This window comes from Lethenteron reissneri, chromosome 51, assembly GCF_015708825.2.
Source record: "Lethenteron reissneri isolate LAM-NWPU_2019-01 chromosome 51, ASM1570882v1, whole genome shotgun sequence".
Lineage (NCBI taxonomy): Eukaryota > Metazoa > Chordata > Hyperoartia > Petromyzontiformes > Petromyzontidae > Lethenteron > Lethenteron reissneri.
Genome location: NC_083829.1, coordinates 12030004 through 12053282, shown reverse-complemented (window position 1 = coordinate 12053282; position 23279 = coordinate 12030004). Strand labels below are relative to the sequence as shown.

The following is a 23279-nucleotide window of genomic DNA, read 5'->3' as shown; positions in this document are numbered from 1 at the left end:
GAAAACCCAGAACCGGTTAAGACAATCATCACAAGTGCTAGCCAGTGTTGATAATTATGAGTCATGGTGGCTGCCTGATAAAACAGGTGTGGGGTTGAACCTCCACATGCCCTTGGCAAGCCACAAGTCCCCTCCATGGTACAACCGAGCGAGCACCGTTATGCATTGCAAAGAACACGGGCATTTTGTACCTGCAAAGTGCCTTACTGGATGTACACATGGTATATGCGGTATCCTATTGGATTGGTAAATGTTTGAAGGTCTACAAAATTAATTTGAAGCTTTTTTGAGGATCAGTGTTACCCCGAGTTCCTCCCACATGGCATTAACACTCACGAACAGCAAAGCATCCCAATCAATATAGGACCGCAGAGCTTGGGCAATTGTTGGTACCGCCGGTTCTGGCTGCCTCCATTCCCGCGTGTTGCCTGTGGTTTCCCCTGCGCCTCCGTGCAAAAACTGTGCCCCATTACAAATTCTGGTATTCTACTACAGTCTTAAAATGCAATTCGCATGTATGATGCCACTATATACAGTACATATATTCCATATGAATATATTACTCTTTTAATAAAACGACCGACCTAACAAATCGGTAATACTGGCGAAAGAAAGAGACCCAAGGTATAAATTGGCGCTAATGATGAGCTGACGGAAGCGCGCCAGATGATGTTGAGGGTAATGATGAGATCTCACAAACAATGCGAGAGATGTCGGCACCAAGCACGTGACCCGGGGGCTGAATATCCACTGAGGTCCATCGTCTCATTCTCAAGAAGGAGTTGAACTGAGTTCAACTGATGTTGCCCTTCTGAGGGTTGTTGAACTTAATAATAATTCCACACAGCATGGGTGCTACTCTCAAGAAGGCAGGAAGTGGCAATAACGTGAACATTATTAACCATAAATGTTTTACTTTTCCACTCGAATTTTTTTTTGTAAATTGTTCTAGCTTGCACCTTATCCTGAAATGGTTGTGCGTTAAATATTGGAAATGTTTCATGAAAGATTTGCCAATTAAATTTGTTTTTTGTGGTGAATTCCAAATCACTGATATTGAAGTAAAGGTCAATGAAGCTGATAAAATATTACATACAACGCACATACACACTCTTTGGTTCTTTCGGTAGTCACGTAGGTAGAAAAAATAATAGATCACGACGTTTCGACCGCAACAACAAGCAATCGTCATCAGGTGACTGCCACGACAATGGTGTTGTGTAGCAGCAGCAGCAGCACGCTGGACCCGCAGTCCACAAAGAGGTCGCCGGGGACATTCTATCTCCCGGAGCGGCAGCTGAAACAATGGTAGCGAGTTTCTTAAACCGCCACCCACAGCGCCTGCCTCGGAGCAAAATAAATGACAGAGGGCATTATAAAATATACAAGGTGGCCCAAAAGTCAGGACACATTGACTTCCTTTTGCACCGTACGTAGCGAACAATGCTAATCGGAGGTGCTGAGGTGCATCAATGTGAATGGAAGTCAGTGTGAACGTTTGTTAAAATAAATTAAATAACCCTAATGTGTCCTGAGCTTTGGGCCACCCTGTATCTATATATAAACATCCGCAGCCTCCCACTTTGGCAAGATTGCGGTCGTGAGCTACAAAAGCCAACTGCAGCGGCTGCTGCACATTATGCGATTCACGATGTGAGCAGCAGAGGGTAGTGCAGCTAAAACAATTGCTGTACTGCACTGCTATGATCCCACGTCTACGTTGCCCCTCCAACCATCCAACCAACCCGTACTGACCTGCGTAGTGAGCCACGGTCCACCAATCACGCACACGGCTCCCACAGTGTGCGGGAGGGCCCTCATCCAGCAGTGGAGAGCCACAATTATCCTGCACGTGTCCACAATACTCAGCGTGTTATGAGCCTGGTGCGTGCTTGGGACTGCCACCCAGGTGATGTAGCAAGGTTGCACTGAAAATTGGCCAGTAGATCGCGGAGCGACAATGGATTCTGGAATCTCATCTGTGTGGGGCTTTCTTATCTGTTATCTGGTAGTTACTGCTCATTGGTTATTTCCATGGCATCACAGAGTTCGTGGCGACAGCTGAAGAGGAGGATGGCTGATGCATCCATTCTCATGGCTCAGCACACACACAATCGAATCGTTTGAATGTCACTGGTTACTGTCCCATTCGTGCAAAAGTATATGCAAATATTATGCAAATACCGTTACATTTTGGCCATCTGCACAAACAAGAGAGAAGGAATATCTTTTGGGTCTTTCGGTAAAGTCACGTAGATAGAACAATAAAAAAAATGAAAATAATGATTTCTTATATTTTTTATTCACTTTATTTTCATATTTATTCTTTTATTTTTATATCTACGTGACTTTACCGAAAGACCCAAAGAATATGAATTCCTGCAGTCACGAAAGCGTTAAGTCAAGATTTAAGTGAGAAGGAAGTTCTAAGCGATGCCACCAAAACCCTGAATCTATGATTTCTTGAATAACCAGGGATATGAATGACTTGTCACAAGAATGTAAATACAATATATTTAAACTATTAAACTATTATTATTCTTTTTAACCAGGGAAGGCCCATTTGGCTATATAGCCCTCCTTCAGAAGTGCCCTGGCCACAAATGATATCACGTGGAAATGTACCCCAGCCAAATACTATAAATGCATGTTTCTAAATGTGGAGGGAATAACTGGAGAAAAATCCACGCGACCACGGGGAGAAAGACATGCAAATATCCAGGCGTCGGGGTCTGGATCGCACCCACGACCTCCTGTATACCGGGGGAGGTAGTTAACATCTCATTGCCACCGTGGCGCCCACCGAGCGATGCTGCTCCTGCTGCTCACAACAAAACCAGCTTCGTCAATAACGACACCGTGTGTGCCCTTAAAAAAAAAATGTTTCCACGAGGTGCCGTATCAGGCAATGGCCCTTCAATAGCAGTTCGTAGGGTCATTGCCGAGACGTCGCCCATGTTGTTGTTTTATTGTTAACGCCGCGGTGTTGTGACTGACGAACGCGCTGAGCGCACGGACTGGTTGTAGTTTTTGACACCGCCACTAAAGTTGCCCGTGAAATATAATTTACAATTATTTCCATTGAACGAAGTCAGTAAAGGTCCCTGCGTGGTAATCACAGTGCGTGAGCTCTGATACGCGCGGTTTGCAGTGCACTGCTCGTCGGTCAACGTAATATCATTTACTGCGTTGTCTCTTGAGTCAAAGTGATTCCCTGCTGCTCAGATCAGCATTGAGGCATTGGTGCTCATCTCCTGTTTACGGCCCTGAGCCAGTGGTGGGAATTGGACATTCCTTTGGCGGAGGCGAGTCTATCCATAGGACGACCACATTTGACTTTCCCACAGAGCGGTGTTCATTGTTATTAAACCCAGAGGGATGATGATGAATGGCTGAGTCAACTCAGTGATGCTTGTGTTGCAAGTCTGGTGAGTGCGTTGCTAAAGACTGCTTGGCTCATAGCCAATGTTCTTGTGTTGCGTGTTACTGGAGTAGACGCGGTTTTGCGTCAGTGTAAGACCCCCATTTCTTACCTATGAACATCCAGCAGTTCACCAGCATTGTTGTCAGCAAGCCGGACTTTGTTGATGATACACTGAATATTGAAGCCTGCACAGAGTGTGCGTGTGTGTGCTCCCACAAGGCTGTACGCCCAATGGGTTGTGTAAAACAAACTTTTGTTTTTACGTGGAGAGACAAATATGGGACGTTGCTATTTATTTTGGCAGATAATTCGGTTAGGTTGCCCGTTCAAATGTAACAAATCAAATAAACTCCACCTCAATTAAAATTAGCATTAATTCATGGGAAAGCAGGAGTGGTTTTCCTACGAAGAGACTGAAAACTGGCACAGGAATGTGGAATCTCCACAACTGGCTCAGGGCACTTGGCCTATGCTGGCTAAGGCAAGGCAGACACTCGCGAATCCGCATGAGCGAGCTCGGGGTTGGGGGTCGTTAGGGATCGGTTTGAAGTCGTCCCCCGCGTCGAGAATTTTGCCCAAAGTTCCGGGCTGCACCTCGCTTGGCTTGGGCGAACCGGGGCAGCTTTGAGAGAAACGGGCGTCTGTGGTTCCCCAAATTGTAAACATCTCCGTGGCCTTCGTGAAGTTGGTGAAGAGGAACGGGGCCGTAAAAGGAGAGGCTCGTGCGCTCACCTGCTCCCCACCGCCAGAGCAGCACAGCTGACAGCGCCATCCCACAAAGCGCAGCACGCTGCTTCTGTCGCGTGCAACGCGCGCCCCTACAGGGGGCCACCACGTGACACCACCCGGGGCCCACGAGCTACTGCCTGGGCGACAGGGAGCGTGGGGGCAGGCAGGGGGTGCCTTGCCTCCCCCCCACACGAGTTGGGTCCCCCTAGACAACCCACAATGACCGTGATTTCTGTTTTTGACAACAGTGTTAAAGAACAAAAATATATTTTGCAAAGGTGGAGCGCCCCAACATCGTTAAATGTTCGAGACCGCGATGTGATTAGGCAAGAGGAGCCGCGAGATACACATCTATTAGGCGAGATGCGACTGTGCAAGACAAATCAAATATTTGTGGCCCCCACCTGACCAATTGCCGCACCTCCTGTGCTGATGTCAGGACTACGCCACTGGATACAGGTTCAACAATGGGAAAGTGCTGCCAGCAATGCCCATTGTGTTTGCACCCTAGCACGAGCACCAAAAAGAGAAACACGCAGACGCCCTGTGTAGTCCTTGGGGCCAGTGCTGTTAGTGAGCGGTGTGGCCAACACCACGCTCGGTCGATCTTTGACTCACCAATGCTCATGTTTATACACTGCACGGGGTACTCATTTTAAGGCTGAGTCGACATAGGGGAAGTCCCGGTCCAGTTCAAATAATCACCACTGATGTTAGGACCAGCCGGGAAACAAAGTCGGTCGTCGAGGTCTCTAGCGCGCGTGCTAACCACTGTGCCACCACTCCACCGACTACACCACCACAGCCATCACCAGCACCCTCATCATCATCATCATCGGTTTCCGAGCAACTCCTGCCAGTGCTCTTTGTTGCTTCAGGCCTGACTCAGCAACCCGACACGACGTGGACTTGCGCTATCCACTACAGGGGTGAACTCGAAGCGTGATTCAGAATCCGATATTTAGGCCAGGATACGAAATATCATATCATGTTTGTCCACCGACGGTTCAAAGCAGGCTGCTGATGGGATGTGTAAAACAACATATTTTTTTATTTGTTTTGTTTGTGTGGAGGGAGAGACATGGGAATTATGAGGCGCAATTGTCTTCGTATTTATTTGGATTGCTGCTTGCGAGTCATTTACTCGAATCTGTCCACGGGGGGACCTTGCTGAAGTCCCCGGGCTGTGTCCGTGGGAGGTGGCCGCCCACGTGCTGCTGCTGCTGCTGCTCGCATTGCAGAGGCTGCATCCTCCACCCTCTGCGAGAACGCTCGGCCTGCGTGACCTACCTCGGCTGCTTGAGCAACGCGGCCTTTCAGTACTTGAGTTGCGTGGACTGGCTGCAGGGTGCAGTACCCACCGAGGTTGTAAAACATTGCGACGTTCAGTCGATTGATATTTGTCGGTTGAAACGCCTTTCTTTATGTGTGGTGTTTAGACGTGGGAAAATGCCACCATTGCTTCCCCAAACTCAGTAGAATTCCCCATTCCGCAAAGTCCCGTTGTTTGCTAACATTTTGGTCAGCTCTTTGCACGAAGCAGAACTTGGAGCTGCCTGCAGTTCGTCAAAACACGCTGCCGATGCAGCTCGCTCAGTAAATAGATGGCTCCAAGCCGCAGTTGCGTTCACAGCGCACACGGCGCACGCGGCACAAAGCAGAAGTGCACAGGGCAGTGGCGAGCGCTCGGGTTGGGAGAGATCGTGCAGCGCTTGACGCACTTCTCCACAATGCTGGCACCTGGCTTCAATTCGTGCCTATCCACCATCTGAGAACAATTGGTGCCTGCACCTGGCCTGAACTACCCGAGGTAAACTCTGCCCTAAAGCCGCTGTACCCGGTGCGGTGGGTGATGCGCTCAGCATCCACATCACCAGACCCCCTCGCACGCAATGCCAGCTACAATAGGTGCTCGCTGACAGCATTTGCCTGGCAGCCAAGAAGATTAAATAGGCCATCTGCGTTAACTTAAAACCTAGGTTCTATTAGCCAATACAGGGATCCAAACGTGTGCTTTTGGGAGTCACTTCGTTGTTTTTATGCAAAAGTTCTTGTCATGAACCCTCCGCCACCTGACAAACATTGTCACGTTTACAGATGTGAACGATACGTGCCAACGTGCGGATCGACAGAGCTCCTACTCTTCACCGGTGGCTTGAGACGTTTCGTCGCTGAATTTAAAATACATTTACAAGGACGTTTTGCTCGAACCACTTTGAGCTTCATCAGATGGTGAGCTTGGAAATCGAGTAGCCACGACTGCTGACGTCTGGCCTTTAAGTATCCGCCGTGACAATGTGCATGTAAGTTGTGTCGAGTGGTGGCATTCTGGTTAGAGGGCTCACCTCGGTGTTATTCCATTTAACCCGGTGAGTGCGTTTTGCCATTCATTGCCTTTTCCACTATGGTAATGGAAAAGGGGTGACTACCATTACTCTTAACGATTTAGTTGAAGAGCGATTTACAGACACGGGATACGAGACGTGACAGGCGATATTGCACACCACGCCCTGCTCCAGTAAATGCGATGGGATATCGATATCAGATTTTCTTTTTACAATATATGGATCACTTTGCGAATTTTTATTTGATCAATGCATGCTCCCTGCTATGGCATATGGATTAGAATTAAGGGCAGTAACCGAGAAACGGAACAAAAGCTGAACAAATATGCATGGAGAGTTGCTGCATGCCTGGAAGTACACAGATACACTGCAAGAGGAACATGGATGATAGCTGGCGTTAGAGACATCGTGTGAACTGTTAATACAAGTAAGTTGGCTTGGGCAGGACACTTCACTGGAATGATGACCGGTGGTAATGCAATGTAATGTAGTAATTTAAGAAACGCAAATTCATGCTAATAGCGTCTCTAATTGGCACTGCTGTCTGCTCACACTATGTTGATTAAATGAAATGCAATGGCGACCTGCTTCAGCTCATGGCCAGAAATAATGATGGCCCAATGGGTAATATCGATGTCGTGTGCTTCCTCCTCCCATGCTCCACACCCATCTCGTGATCTACCTCGCCATGGAATCTCACCCGCTGTGAATGTTGGATTCGATCAGTGATGTCTGATGTCCTCACAATGACTCTTAAGTTGACGTTGCAGCTGGATAAAATACATCAATCGGCGACTGTTAAAAAAACAAAGCGGTTGGTTTGCTTCTGCATTTGTGTCTTTATTTAAATGCTGCGTAGGCACCAACTATAAGCAATGGCGAGCCCTATCGCTGTCAACATGCATGCCCATTGCAGGAAGTGTTGCTGTGGCTGGGCTCTCTCTCTCACTCCGATGTGTGCATGTGTGATTGCATATCTGTTCACTGCTGCGATACAGCAGAAGCCACTTGGTAGGGAAGTACTCAACTGAACAGAACCAATTCTGCACATATGTTAAAGGCATTGTTACGATTGTTATACGTTTACAAGGTTATTATTTGCAGAAAAGGTTGGTTAATCAATACAATTTAAGACATAAGCTCCCCTGGGTTGTGGCTTATATCCATCTTCGACTGGGAGGGCAGCATAAGCCACACTTATTCCACTGATGGGTACAATTTATCCACGTGAAACAATGATGTTGCCACCATGCACATTTAAAAATAGGAAAACTTCACACAATTCAAGAATATGTTTAAACCACATAAGGGTTATATTCCTTGGGTCTTTCGGTAAAGCCACGTAAATAGAAAAATTATAATAAAATAAAAATATCACGACGTATCGATCGCAAAACAAGCAATCGTCATCAGGTAAAAAATACAGTGGGAGAGCTGCTGTTGCGATCGAAACGTCCTGATATTTACATATTTATTTTATTTCTATCTACGTGACTTTAGCGAAAGACCCAAAAAATATGAATTCCTGCAGTCACGAAAGCTTTAAGTCAAGACATAAGGGTTACTCAGTGACAACACCGTTTCAACATATTGCTACACTGCGCCAACACATACTATGTGAATGTTCACACTACAGCCACACGTTACCATTGGGATAACACAAATAATGAAAACAAATTGCTTCCATAATAACCAAAAAAAGATGTAGTTCATAGTCCATCATTTAGTCTGAATTTGGCAAAGCATACAATTACAAAACATCTGAAAAATAGCAGTCACAATTAATAATTTTTATAATATAATAATTTATCATAATATGATTTGGCAAATCGAATACAAATGAGTAGCCGGCTTCAATGGCGCTTTGTTTTTTTTTGAGTGGAATGCCACTGTAACATTAATCAATTTAACTTGCAACGTGCCGCCACACATTACTCACTCGCTCTCAATGAGAGAACAACTCAGAGGCACGGAGAGGAACCACAGACAACTGGGAAGGCAGCAGCCAGGTGATGAGCCGGCACCAACAATTTCCCAAGTTCTGCAGTCCCCTATATATGTTAAGATGTTTTCAGACAATTTATTAATGTCAATACACAGTTCATGGGTCAAACCCAGAGAGTTGGAAACCAGATTGTGTTAATACGTATGGGAGGAAACCCACATGTGTTACACTGCAGGGTTGCAGAGTTTATCTAATGTACGTCTCAGCCTTCCTAAGGACGCAACTCAAACATATGTAGAAACTGTTAAGTACTCAAAGATGCACGATTGGCATTGCATTGAGAGCCAGGAAGAGGAACATAGGACCCGGCTTTCGTAGCCATGGCAATGAGTCCACGCTTGGTTTTGGGTTAGGCCACGTGGTAGTTTTATGCCAAAATTCTTGTCATTAACCCTCCACCACCCGACAAGACTGTCACGTCATGAACAAGGAGACATAATTACTTCAATATGCATCCAGACCTGGCTCGAGAGTGGGGAAAGGGGGAGTGTGGATGTGGCCTCTGGGCGCTCCACTACCTTGACAGGTGCGAGCTGGCACGACGAGGCGACCAAGTCAATCCCTCCACTAAAACTTACGTGAGAGACTCTTTCTGCCGTCGATCACTCGGCGGCCGTCACTGCTAGCGCGACGCGGCCGACGATGACCATGACGCCATCAAACTCTGCTCATGACCTCCTGTCCCCCGTCACACGTGGGAACACATTAGGGACGTTGCATTTCGACTACCGTCGTGTTATCCGATTTGTTGAGCAATGGTGGAGCGATCGATTCCTTAAATAGTCAGAGAGAGGCCAGCTCATCACAGTTGCCTCCCGTGGGTGTGCGCGACCCCGCAGTTGGCAGGCCCTGCTCTAAATCTCGATGGGCTTGATGCTGGGCTTGCGGATGTGCCTCATTGAGGCCCCTGCCTCGCTGGGCTTGAACGGGGCCAGGGCTCCGTAGGGTCGCGGCACGGGGAGTCCCAAATCGTCGTCGGGGATGTAGCAATTGGGTCGCGGCTCGGCGGTGGAGGCCGCGCCGTCGCCGGCCATAGTCCGGTCCGCCGCGGCCGCCTCTTCCTGCGTGCGCGGAGGAGGAGACGGTGAAAACTGTGTCGTCGCTACGGCTCCGGATTCGCAGCAGAGAGAAAGATCCCCCGTATCACCTCAACAGACTTTTGTGACAAGTGCCATTTGCGATTAGCGCCTATGAAGGCCAGCACGGCAGTCGAGGGGGCGGGTGGCCAGCGCCCATGCACCACGCCTGGCCAGCCTTTGTCTCTATGGTGGCGTTGCTTACACGCCACACCGGGTACTCATTTGAGGCCGAGTCGGCTAGGGGAGGCCCCGGAACTGGTTCAGATAATGATCACCAATTTTGGCCGCGAGCGGGAATCAAACTCGAGTCGCCGGGTTTGAAGCACAGCGCGCGAACCGCAATGACGCTCTTCGCACCGTCGCTGACACCGAGTAGGCCATTATGTGCCTGCGCCACAGGCTAAATGTGGCAAATCTGAAAAATGACCCACAAATGACTCAATTGGGATATACAGAGCAATCGTTGCCCCCGACTGGCACACTAATCCCCGCTGACAGACCAGTGTTGCGTCATCTTGTGCCGCATAAGGACAGCTGCCGCTGAGAGTGCCCATTGAACGTTTGAGACCCGACGTGAGGCACTTTCCGTTGCTGAGGCAATTAAGCAAACGCCAGCTAAAATTATTCTTACTTCTTCAACTTATCATGATCATAATTATTATTGTCAACGTGACTTAGATGTATTATCATTGCCGCCACCGTAGTTATCAGCATTATAATCGGTGGCAATGTCAACACTTCATCATCTTTGTTGCTGGCCCCATTTATGATTGACATTGTCAACATCTTTTATGTTTATAGACTAAGACCACCTTCAAATCTGTGACCACCATCACCACAATAGTCACCATTACAATCATCAACATCATCAACTTACACGCTCACACATATTCTTTTATACAACTCCCGCAGATGAGATATGACTCCAGGAGACATAACACAGAATGTTATACATCTATGGATATGAGCTACAGTGTGCAGTCATTTCATGAGACATCACATTGTGAGTCTCAAGATTCTTTCTTTGCAGAAGGGATCTGCACGCATTAAGATGTTTGGCCAAGTCAACAAGAGTGTCTTTTGCACGTGTTAGGACACTAGAGCACCCAGAGAAAACCCACACATGAGGAGCTAATACTCAAAGGTCTTCACATGCACGCTGTTGCCACCTTGCAGTCTCATAAACCCATGTGATCCAAAACTTGCGATCCTAAAATGCACTTCTCTCTGCTGCTTCCCTCGACCTGCTCCACTGTGGAACTCCCTCCCATCATCTCTTCTCCTCAAGCTCTGACAATAATAACATCGCTCAATTCAAGAAACACGTTCCACTCTCATCCATTACCACTGCGACGTGGCCGTTTGTCGCTGGTCGCTTGACGGTTTGGGCCTTTGAGCCTGACGCTTAGCAACTCATGTCCATACAAAGGGAACATAACTCAAGAGACTTCTGATTGCGAGATGGAAATCCTCACATAGGAAGGTAAAATTTTGGCGTAGATATCAATTACATGTAAGAATGTTGAATTTCTTTTGCATTGTACGTAGCCAACCGTGCTCATCGGAGGTGCGGGGAAGGACAACAAACTAGACAACGGTGAACGCGGGGGGGGGGCTGCGTGAACCCGCGCGTACTCCTGTCCCCGCGGCCCGCGCCGCCGCCGCCCTCACCTTCTGCCGCGCCAGCCGCTCGCACCGGCGCCGGTGCTCGTCGCGGAGCGCGCTGCGCCACTCGCGCTCGGCGCCGTCGCAGGGCGCCAGCCCCTGGGCGAGTCGCGCGTGGCACGACTCCACCAGCGCCGCCCGCTCCCGCACCTCCTGCTGCAGGCGCAGCGCCGCCGCCTGCCGCATGGCCAGCTCCGACACGAGCGCCATGAGGCGGCGCGTGCGGGCGCGCAGGCGGCCCCGCGCCCCGTTCATCTGTGGGCACGCACCTCCCATTAGCGGCATTGGCTGCGTACCGCGGGGAAGGAGTTCGACATATCTACGTACGTACGGGCCGCGGGCGAGGGCATTTGGGGGCGGGTGGATCGCCGTGCCCTAAAAAAGGTACAGGCGCAGCCCTGCATTGTCCTGCAGGGCGGGGAAGAGGTGGGAGATATCACACTTTACCCCACCGTACGTGGCCTGTCGCCAATTAGCGGTGTACCCATTTATACTGAATAGACATTGGGAGAAATTAAAACCCTTGTCCCATAGTTTCAACTGCCGGCAATCTCTGAATTGCATGCCCGGCTGCGAAGTACAGTTGCCTTTTGAGAATTGAATCGTGAGTCCTATGGTACATGGGAAGGGGAATCGTGTGAGATGAGAGGGGACCGGTAGGTGGGGTAAGTTCACAGGCAGAGGGAACAAGAGGAGTACTCGAACCTTCCCAGCGAGCGACAAAGTGTCGTTGTGCCCCTCGCGCGCCTGTGCATCTGCACGCTCCGCCAGCCGAGACACCTGCTCCAGCACTAGCTGTTTCTCCAGCAGCTGTTCCTCCTTGTGCGCCAGCTGCTCCTCCAGCTTCACCCAACACCGCAAACGTGAACACGCAAAGCGAGCAAGCGAGAAGACAATGCCGACTTAGCCTCGCACATCACGGGGGCAGGTGCTCGTTAGTGAGCATTCAAAATCATTCGTGTCAATGCTCTTCATATTTCTTAGTGTATCCAGCCTTCAGATTGTGAGTCGAACACTCTATCCAGATCGCCACCCAGCCAGATATTAGAATACAACAAGGGTTTGATGATGCATATCAGTGAATATAATCTAACGGTGCATGCATTGAATTATGGTTTTGAGAGCTGATGATGGTGCACATTCCGCATTATAACGGTGTGCATTTCCTATGAAAACGGTGCCCGTTCTGCACTATAACGGTGCACGTTGTGCGTGGAAGAACCACGTCATATCGAAAACGCGTTGTGTGAACATTCGTTAAGTGAGGACTTACTTTATATCTTACAGCGAAAGCTTAATAATAAACTACTGTACAAGTGGCAACAGCATTGCTAATAACACAAGGGCCCCCACCTCCTCAGTTTTCCTGGCGAGCTCACTGGGGGAGAGGTCCTTTCCTTCGAGGAATCGGACCCTGCGGCCCTCGGGGTCCTCGAGCTGCCCCTCCAGCTCACGGATGTGGTCCTGGTACTGCAACAGCTGTGCAGGGCAGCAGCAACATCCACATGCAGCCGCCGCGTGATAACTCGGAACAGCAGCAGCAACGGGACTTGGAGAAATATATTGCAGCCAAACAATCTGGATACAGACTATGGCTGATGATGTCACACACTGATGATGATGATGATGAGCAACTTCGGTCTGCCCCAGTCTCTCAGATTCACTTGCCTGGGCAGGTGCAGGGGATCGGGCAAGGAAACCAGGTGAGGCAGGCCTTTGGCTGTCATTCAGTCGTTGGTCTAGAGTGCAGGGGTGGGGAACCTTTTTTCTGTCAAGGGCCATTTGGATATTTATAACATCATTCGCGGGCCATACAAAATTAAATTTATGTTGCTATGAAAAAAGCGCCTAGATTTATTGAATTTCGAGTCGTGCGGTTGCCTTGGCAGGGCCAGACTAAATTATTTTGCAGGCCTTATACGACTCGTGGGCCGGATGTTCCCCACCCCTGGTCTAGACCATCAGCCATCATCCCTTCTAGCAACGCAGGATACCTTTTTTGCAAAGCAATTTTAAATTGCAATTATTTTAATCAAGCATGGCTGATGATGACGATAAGTATTAGTGCCCAGAGCCACCCAATTGTGCCTGCCTCTTCCTGCACAACCGCCAGAGCACAGGCACCTGCAGGTGCAGGCCGATGAGCTGCTCGTCCAGCGTGCGCCGGCTCGGGCCGTCGCGGCGTGCCAGGCCCAGCTGCCGCGTCTCCTCGAGGCGCGCCATGGCCAAGAAGCGCGCCTCCTCCTCCAGGGCCTGCAGCGCCACGTGGCCCTCGCGTGCCGCCGTGTCGCCCACGTGCAGGCGCTCGTACAGCGCGCACACCTCGCCCTCGCGCTCCAGCAGCTGGGACGCCCTGCCACCGCCCCCCCCGCGCAGGCCCCAGCATGCGGTCAACTTCATCCGCACTCAATAGACAACCTCGAATAACGTCATCGTTGGTATCGTTGTGGAGAATATAAGTAACGAAGTAATTCTTTATTATTTTGCTACATTCTCCACAACGACGCTAACAGTTATGTTACGTATCATATTATTTTGCGTTGACTTAGCACCTACATCTAAGTGGCGCTGATCTGACTGAGCTCTCGACTCGTAATAGTAAAGCTTGCGAGTTCAATTCTTGCTCAAGGGTCACCTCAGTCCTTCATGACCCGAGTCAGGTTATATGAGCTTGGCATGGGCACTAGCTGTCCAGATTACCTTGGACCAGGCTTACCAGACTGGTGTGTTGCTATGGGCGTCTTGGCACGATGATTTATCACCGTCATAGTTTGTGTGCCACCTCTCCTGCGCATGACAGCGGAGCTGCCCAACCATCCGCATAGTTGAGGATCGTTTTTCACGACGAAGAGAAGGTAGGGTGAAAAGGTAGGGTGAAAAGGTGGGGTGAAAAGGCCGATTGAAGCAGATTAAGTGGTGATCAAGTGGTGGGGTGGCTTGGATATCGACCTTCAGTAGCGAATGCCAGGAAGATGAGGAAAAGCTCGGTGAGAGGGATGAAGGAAAGGGATCATTCTAAAACCGTGCGCGGGTGGTGGATTGTACCGGGCTCTGCGCTGACGCACGGCCTCTTCGTAGCGCGAGCGTAGCTCCCGGGTGCCGCTTTGCGCTCGCTCGACGTGGGCGAGCAGCCTCGCCAGCGTTTCCTGGCCGCGCTGGCGCCGCTCCTCCAGCTCTCGCCCTTCACGCCCGCACCGCGTCGTGTCCGCACGGGCGCTATCGCGGGACAGCGCCACCGTCTGGTGCTTCTTCCTTCGCTTCTGGACCATTCTGGGGCAGGTGGAGCCCGAGGACATAACAACAACAATAATAATAATGTTTGTCGCTGTTATCTGCTGTTATTCATGCAAATTGCATTTCAAAACGATGTGCTTGTTGTAGAGGTTCGCAGTTCGAATCCAGCAGGCCGCCCTGGTTATTAGTGCAGGAGTGTCAACCGTAAAAATACGCGCTGTCTGCTTCATGAGTGGACGTTAAAGATCCCCTGATGTCGTTAGAAATGAGCAGGCAATTGTGCGCTGGCATCATGGTCCAAATCTGCCAAATTATAAAAATCACACCGTAGACACTCAGTTGGAATTGCACATAACAGCAATCATCGCCCCGTACTTGCATACTAATGAATCACCTTGTGCAGTAGAGGGACAGCTGCCCCTGGGGGTGTCCTTTCAAATGTGTCAAGATGAGATGTTGTGAGAGTCACTTACCGCACACAAAGGGCTCTCTCTCGAATAGGCCCCAGAATAAAGTACGCTCAATCAAAAGCAACTTGCTAGCTGTGGTTGGGGAGGGGCTCACAGGGCCTTGCTGCTGGATGAGGAGACCAGGATCTCCAGCTCGTTCTCCAGGATCTTGAGCTTCTCTCGAGTCTCGGCGCTCTGCTGCGCCGCCGCCAGGATCATGTTGGCGCACCTGTTGCGCTCCAGCTTGATGACGTTGTAGAGCTGGGAAAACTCCTTGAGCCTGCAGCCAGTCACGCCACCCGCAGTGAGCTCCGCAGGCAGGGGCCTTAAACCCCAACAAACACACAATACGGTACCCTGGCTCATACAGAGAATCAGAATCTTTATTTATTCTGGAGGAATGCAATGAACTATGTAACTCTTTTTTACAGATGTCCACATAGACGATGATTATCTTTGTAGACCACATAGGCTGTTCAAGTTTATTATGTTTACCCAGGTGTGAACTCAAAAGATCAGCTTAGCCTCATACCGACTATAATCACCCAGAAATATCTGTCCTTAACACAGCGCCACGTGGCCCTCACCAAGACAATACACAGTCCTTCAATAAAATTGCACATAAAAATGTAACTATTGATACATAGGCAAGGATTATATTTACAAAGGAACCTTATGGCAGGACCCCGGGGTCCCGAAAACACAGAAGTCAAAATCGTAATTAATTAATGTTTTTTTGGCCACTCCGTCCCACCGCACACATACACGCCGCGACCCACCAGAAATCAATCCTCTCGTTCTTCACCAAGCACCCGTCGTTGCCAAAATTGCCGAAGTCGTAAACAAAACTTTTAAACTTTGATTAGCGCATCGTGTAGAGCTCGTCGAGAGGAATAGATTGCCACATCGTTCGCCTTCAACAGACATAAAATGACGTCGCAACGCAGTTCATGCGAGAGCCGGGGGCTTATGGGACCCCGGGGTCTCGCCATAGGGTTCAAATCATATTTGCAAATGTGGTTGTATCCAGCACTAATCTTTTTCTCCGGGATACTTTTCTAAGGAAGATTTATGGTGTTAAGGGAGGAAACGAGGCTGTTCCAAACCGTTAGTGCTGCAACGGCAAAGGCTTTGGTCACCTATTCCAATTCTTGTTCTAGGGATGGTTAAAGCCATCTGGCCTGAGAGGTTAATTTGCCGTTAAACATCGCCATGCCGTGCAGCTGTGCTTCGCGTCGCTACCTCAACACGATCTCCTGGTGCCTCTTCCTGTGGTCCACGATGGAGAGGTCCTTGGCTTTGACCTCCTGCAGTATCCGTTCGTATCGAATCTACACAAAGCAAATCGCAAGAGTGGTGAGACTCGGACAGGCTAGCCTCAGTCAACAATGACGAGAACATCTTCATTCATAGTCTATCCACTGCCACATGCTGGCCTTCACAGGTCAACGCCACCCATCCATCTCACTCGAGTACACACCCTCTCCGTGGACGTTATCCTCTTCGTACATTCGCTCCCTTGGCTGTCATTCTCTCTTTCGTCTTGTCTACAGCCCACTTAACGTTTTTAAATGGTCAATGCAAATGTTCCCTGGCCTATGCACTCGACCGTCTGTCTCTTCGTATACATTTGCGATGCGCTTCTATAAGTTTTTTCCACTTTGTAACTTTTGTTCCATTTCGATAAATGCAGGTAAATAAGTGAGGCGATCATCTTATGATTATATCTCTTCCAAGGATGACCATCAGTGACAAGTGTTGAGGGCTCAGCGAGCCCAATGTCTCAGAGTATCCGCTAAAGGTGGAAATTCACTTAAAATGACATTAGCCACGGAGATGGCGTGATTAAATTAGAGCGTATGCAGCTGCTAGATACAGTGCTAGACTTCATGACTTAGTGATGGCATCATCTTAGTGTAATAAAAAGGACTCAGACACTTCTTGCTGACTCCGTGTCCTTTATTTGGGGTTCGCGTTCTCCTTCCCACACGGCACTCCTCCTGAGACTCTCTCCCTGGCAGCCCCACATCTGCCTTCGCTCCCGTAGCCTTCCACGCTCCTGCAGCTCCGCTGCAGGCTCTTGGTACAGCCCTCTGGCTGCTCCCCCAGCAGCTCCATCTCTGCTCCCTGTTCCTCCGTGCGTGGCGATCTCGCCACCTCCCAATGTCAGCCCTTCGTGGCCTCTATGGCTATCTCGCCATTTCCTACCTCAATCCTCCACTCTCTCTTCCACCCCGCTGGCTGGCGCCGTCATGAGCCCCTCAGCCACCAGGCTGAGGCACGGCGACCACCCAACGTGTTCACCACCCTTCACTCCCCCGACTGCCCCAGATAGCTTCCTGTCTCCCCGCTATAACTTCTCCCCCACGTCACCCTGACTCCTCCCTCTCGGATCGTCATATCCGCCCCGCCCATTTACGCCCGCATTACATTAGGGAAGCCTTCATCCAGCAGTGGATTGACATAATGATGATTATGAAAATCATCATGTTCACACACTCTATATTCATATTTTAGTCTTGTGATAATTTTTATTATGCCAAGACTAAAATATGAATATGGAGTGTGCAATGTGTTCAAGAGGATTCCTCGACTGCAAGAGGTGTGAGTAATAAAATACTACGCGCCACCTGCTTTCATCACAGTCGACGTGAAAGATCCTCTAGGCCATTGTGCGCCGACGTCACGGTATTTTTTTTTTACAAATTACAAAAATTACACCACAAAAATCTCCATAGAAACAGCAGCAGCAGTCATCGCCCCCTACTGGCCCACTAATGCCCCCTACTGGCAGGCCAGGTCCTGCGTTATCCTGTGCCACACAGGGATACCTGGCAATGGGGGTGCCCTACGAAGGTTCGGGATGAAATGCGATGTAGATGAGTTTCTGAGGGATTTAAACAAGTGCCATATGAATGCAAAATATCATTAGAATTATTATAAATGAGGACACTGGCCATGTCGACTGACGCTTGGCGCAACAGGCGCACACGTACACACGCACACACGCAGGCACACACGCACGCACCTTGGCCTTGGCGCTGTCACGGGACTTCTGCTCGCGCTCCTCGGCCTTCACCTGCGCCAGGTGGAGCAGGCTCCTGAGCTGCTCCCTCAGCTCCGTGTGGAGCCCACCGAGCCGAGCCTCCTCCGCCAGCTGAGCCTCCACGGCACGTGCCTCCGCTTCGCTCAGTGACTCCTGCGGGCGGCGCGGTGGCACACGATGGTGCATGGTGACGCACAGTGACGCACGGTGGCTCTGAATTATATTTGGTCCTCTTTGCTCTAATTGCTATTTTGTTGTGTTTGCTCAAGAGTTTAATTGGCTTAATTGTTGTACTTTGTTATGTTATTGCTTTTATCAATTTAGTGACCACAGTCACCATTGCAAACGAGACTATTCTGGTCTCTTGAGCTCTCATCTGGTTAATCAAAATAAACTTGAAACTTTATTTATTTAAGCCCTTGTATTCACTCGGTACTTGGGCAGTCCTTTGCCATCCTACTGCTGGATGAAGGCCTCTCCGAGCTGTGAGCGCCATGAGGATTACTCTGCGTACTTCGCCTCACTGGTCAGCGCAGGCTCACGGCAGGCAGCCGTCTCGTCCTGAACGTCGACCTCAGATTGTGCTGCACTGCCACCTGCTGCCCACAGCGCAGCTCGAAGTTTAACACTCGTGCATCATTTGCATCACATTTACGTAACAAGTATCACCAATTCCCACAAGCGTGACTATACATCGAGCGTGAGCATAAAAATCGATCTTAAATGGTGACTAATGCATCATTACGCATGTGAGAATAGGTTTCCCTCTATTTTGGTACTAGCAAAGGAGGTTCCATAATGTAGCCATATCATTGCATGCTGAACATGACACCTTGACGTCATTCATCCACAAGGGGGCAGCACCATTCATAAATGCAGTCACGCAATTGTAAATGCAGGTGCACATTTATCTCAACGTGTTGTCTGGATGTATGTGTCGAGTGTTTCTACTGCTTGTGTACACGCAACACTATCGCACGTACCTCCTTTAACAATTGCCTTTTCTTTGCTTCAATGTCATCGCGCAATTCCTTGATTCTGTGTACGTTGGAACCGTCATCTTGGGGCATGGAGTCGACCTGTGGGTCAATACAACGCCGCTCGAGTTCTTGTCCAGGCATTGGTGCTCATCGCCTGTTTACATTTGTTTCATTTCAGTTTCATGTATTTGGTAAAGCCCTGTGAGCCATTCGGCTCTTGAATTGGGTGCAACCGCAACAAACAAAAGTTACACATTATTTTGATGGGGGAAAGTCCACCTATAGGACAACCACTCTTGACTTACAAAAAGAGTACTAGAGTACTCACTTTATCGACCATGATGGAATGACAGGCCAAGACAACACCCCCAACCCTGGAGAGGAGTAGAGTGAAATGAGAGGGGAGGAGTAGGGGACAGTGTGGAGGGGAGACGAGTGGGATGGAAAGTGAGAGGTGGGTCGGGGCTAATCCATGCAGGATCTTCAAGGCAGTGAGTGCAGGATTGAAATTAATGTGGGATTGGATTGGGAGTCAGTGGAGCGATCCGAGTATTGTGCCGATGTGTGACGTGATGTAGTGGGAGGCAATGGGCTGGAGAAGGCGACTGAAGAACGTCTCTTTGGGAAAAAACCAAGAGGAAGAAGAATAACGGCAACACCAGACGGTTTTCAACAAGGACGAACGTGCGGACAAAGACAGCAGCATGGAGTGGGAGAATCGTGTTTTGGAGTCGTCTCTGGAGAGAACACTCGATGATCACGATGTGCGATTCATGCCCAATGCACAGCGCTCCCCATGGGTGGCGCACACCTGCGCATGCGTCTTGGCATGCGCGCTCTGCACGAGCGCCAGCGCGTCACGCGCCGCCTTCAACTGCTTGTCGGCCTTGGCGAGGGCGCGCAGCTCGCGCTCCTTCTCGCGCTCGCGCTGCAGCAGGAGCTCGTGCTGCGCCCTCTTCTCGACGCCGGCGTGGCGCAGACGCAGGTCGCACGTGGCCCTGCACGCGACTCACAAAGACAAAGATCCCCGGTATAGCCTTAACAGACTGTTGGGGCAAGTGCTGTTAGTGGGCGCCTAAGCACACACAGCAACACACACAAAGGCGAGCACAGCACGCAACACACAAAACACCCGCACACGTCAAGGCCGGCAGCATAAGCACGCACGTGACAGCGAGCTCGGAGGCAGCCGCGAGGACTCATTGTAGGCAGTAGGGGGCAATGCCATAGCAGACATTTAGTACGTTCATGAGAGACCTATTAGAATTCTCGCTTGCATTTTCCTTTAACAATCTTTATATCAGAGCAGATCCAGCAACAGTTTTTATTCCGTACGTTTTATATTTGACCGCAAGTTTACTTGATTGTGATGCATAATTGATGATGAGTAATGCTGACACTCGACAGTATAATTTGGAATATAGTAGCAGATAATCGTTCAAATCCTGATCAAGGGTAGACTCGGATCATTGTCTCCCTGGAATCGGACCAAAGGAATACCACATCATGCAGAGTCGAAGTTGTAGTCAAATGGATAAACGGGCCCCCATCATAGGATTGTGGACTTTTCAACAATGACTCATAGCTACCAATCGAGATAAGCAACGTGAGGTTGGTAAACAATATGACACCCGCCAATACGGGTCCCGTAGAATCTGCAATCAATTGCAGAGTTCCTCATGGTGGTGGCGATTGCCCCCTAACGGTCTGTCAGACCGCCGTGTTAGTAACCCCCTGTGTAGCGCTTTGTCTGTGTGACAGTGGCATGCTGTGACGGGTCATAACAAGGTCTCTGTGGAGCGGTAGCATGGTGGCTGGCGAAGTGCGCTATTGAACCCCGCGGCATGCGTTCGACTCCCATCCACGGCTAACATCAGTGGCGAGTGACATCGAAATGATCCTTGGCCTCCCATGGGGCCATTCAGTTTTAAATGGGTACCTTGTGCAGTGTGAAGATAAGGGTGGACAGGTGTGGAACGCGTCACAACACCCGCTCATGCGTTCTTACGATCTTCATACGCACTTTTTATTGAAATGTATATTTCATATTAATATCAGCACATGTACGATTGTGTGCATATGTTAGGAATGCGGTGACCTAGGTTTTATTCCCAGTCATGACTAACATCATTGGCAAATAACTGAATGGGTTCTGGGCCTCCCCTAGGTGAAATTAGTTTTCAACTAGTGTCTGCTGCTCGTCATGTGACGGCTTCATACTCTGTGCCAGCCTTCATTGGTGCTCGTGAACAGTCGACGTAGGCCACGTGGGGGATTTGTATTAGACGTTTCGGCAGCCTTTGACAAAAACTCATATTGCAACTTTTGAGTTGAAATGTGAATTTACATGAGAATCGGAACCTGAATCTTGATTTATTCCTGGAGAAATCCGATAAAGCTATGAGGCTTTTTTTTGCAGATGTCCAGGAAAAATCCTTTATCTTGGTGCCGTGAACAGGGTTTGTGGCGTCGTACCGGTCGCCCAGGCGCTGGGCCTCCCGCTCTCCAGCGAAGGCGAGGTCTCGTGCCAGCCTCTGCAGCTCGTGCCGCTGCGCGTCCAGCTGCGTACGCCGAGCGTCCAGCTCTTCTGCCACCGCTACCGCCTCGTGCCGTGCCTCCTCCGCCCGCACCGCTGCCCCCGCCAGTGCGGCCTGGGCATCTCGGCTCTGCGCCTCCAGCGCCGCCCGCCGCTCCTCCTGCTCCCTGCAGCACAGGAGTGACGCATCGTGCACACTTTCAACAGATCTATTAATTATATCCGCGAGGGATTTTGGTCATTGTAAAGCTGCCCCACCCCTATCAGAATGGCTTTTCCGATGAATGTAATGCATAAAATTATGGATGTGTTTCAGACAGTCATTCCAACTACTCATAACCTAAAAATATACACCTATATCACTAGTCACAATCCAAATATAATAATAAATAACATAAGTATAAAAATAATAAAATTATAAAATTTACACAAATATTATTAACCTTTTCAGGGAACTCACTAAAAGATCTGCATGTTGGAATGACAGGCGAGGTGACGTGGAGGCGTCACCGCTGCACTCTAGGGACACCGTGACGCCATCCAGGCTAATTCTTGTTTGATGATCTCGTGGCGCATGCCGTAGTGAAATTTCGTGAATGTGGAAATTCGATTTCATTAATCGAAAAGTGTCCATAATTTGTCAATTGCATAAATGCGACATTTCGTAAATAGAACGTTTGTAAATCGAGGGACACCTATGTACAAATCAGAACAGGAATTGAGTAATACATTTCCACAAATGGCTCAAGGCCTGCCAACGGAGGTTGAGTATTGCCCCACCGCAGAAATACACATTTTGACGTCTGATCTCGATCGCTAATTCTGACTGACACTGATGTATTTGACAAGGAGCTTGTGTTGCCATTACTGTTTGCAAAGTTGAATGAATCACGCACTGTTTTTTGTGCTCCACCGCCTTGATCTCCTTCATAATCTCTCCGGGAACCATGTGGATCTGGACCAGTTCATTCTGCAAGAGATGATGCGAGGAAGACGACAACGTACGAGTGGAAGTGCACACATTCAGACTCGGAGAACGTGCCCAGTGACTGAGTCAGTGACTGAGTCATTGCAGCTGTTCACAGTTTTACAACATAAACGCCTCTCCTCCCGACTCAACCGACTCCCCTCCATCTTGTTCCACTCCCCTCCATGTACTCTCCCATCTCTCCCCTCTCATCTCACTCTACTCCCCAACAATCTCCCATCTCTCCCCTCTCATCTCACTCTACTCCCCAACACTTTACTATCTCTCCCCTGTCATCTCACTCCACACACTTTCCTATCTCTCCCCTCTCATCTCACCATACATCCCTCCATGAACTCCCCTACCTCTCCCCTCTCATATCACTCTACTCCCTTGCACACTTCCCTACCTCTCCCTTCTCATCTCACCCTACTCCCCTCCACGCACTCTCCTCAATTTCCCTGTGCAAGTGCACACCATTGCAAGCGTTACCTTAAGATTTTCCCGCAGAATCTTCTGCTGGTTCAGGCTCTTCTGCTCCCGAATCATTTGCCCTTTCCTGCTTTCCAGCTCCTCCTGCAGACTCTGCACCTCTGCCTTGCGCTGGGACACCTCCCTACGTAGATCTTCGCAGCCCTCCATGACCAGCTTGGCCTTTCTCTCCAGATCCTATGGGGGGGAGGGGGTGTTGTTAATTAATGATGAGAAAAAGTCAAAGTGTATACGTACGCCCTTTCGTCAATCCACTACTCAATGAAGGCCTCGCCACTGGGGTTGCCACTTTTCCCAAACATGGACATATGTTTCAGAGAGCACTAGG

The 23279-nt window shown here is 49.5% G+C and overlaps 1 protein-coding gene across 1 annotated transcript in view; it reads right to left on the bottom strand.

Moving 5' to 3' along the window:
- Positions 1 to 7317: 7317 nt before the first annotated feature.
- Positions 7318 to 23279, bottom strand: part of CCDC146 (coiled-coil domain containing 146) — a 40111-nt gene continuing 24149 nt past the window's right edge. The window contains exons 6-19 of the mRNA XM_061572920.1: positions 22952 to 23128; positions 22389 to 22462; positions 21432 to 21659; positions 19768 to 19954; positions 18960 to 19055; positions 17959 to 18129; positions 16173 to 16261; positions 15046 to 15210; positions 14293 to 14517; positions 13372 to 13600; positions 12601 to 12726; positions 11953 to 12090; positions 11254 to 11502; positions 7318 to 9564 (exon numbers count right to left, since the gene is read on the bottom strand). Of these exons, the coding sequence (XP_061428904.1) occupies positions 9358 to 9564; positions 11254 to 11502; positions 11953 to 12090; positions 12601 to 12726; positions 13372 to 13600; positions 14293 to 14517; positions 15046 to 15210; positions 16173 to 16261; positions 17959 to 18129; positions 18960 to 19055; positions 19768 to 19954; positions 21432 to 21659; positions 22389 to 22462; positions 22952 to 23128 (2361 nt within the window). The 3' untranslated portion in view covers positions 7318 to 9357. The remainder of the gene's footprint in view (positions 9565 to 11253; positions 11503 to 11952; positions 12091 to 12600; positions 12727 to 13371; positions 13601 to 14292; positions 14518 to 15045; positions 15211 to 16172; positions 16262 to 17958; positions 18130 to 18959; positions 19056 to 19767; positions 19955 to 21431; positions 21660 to 22388; positions 22463 to 22951; positions 23129 to 23279) is intronic.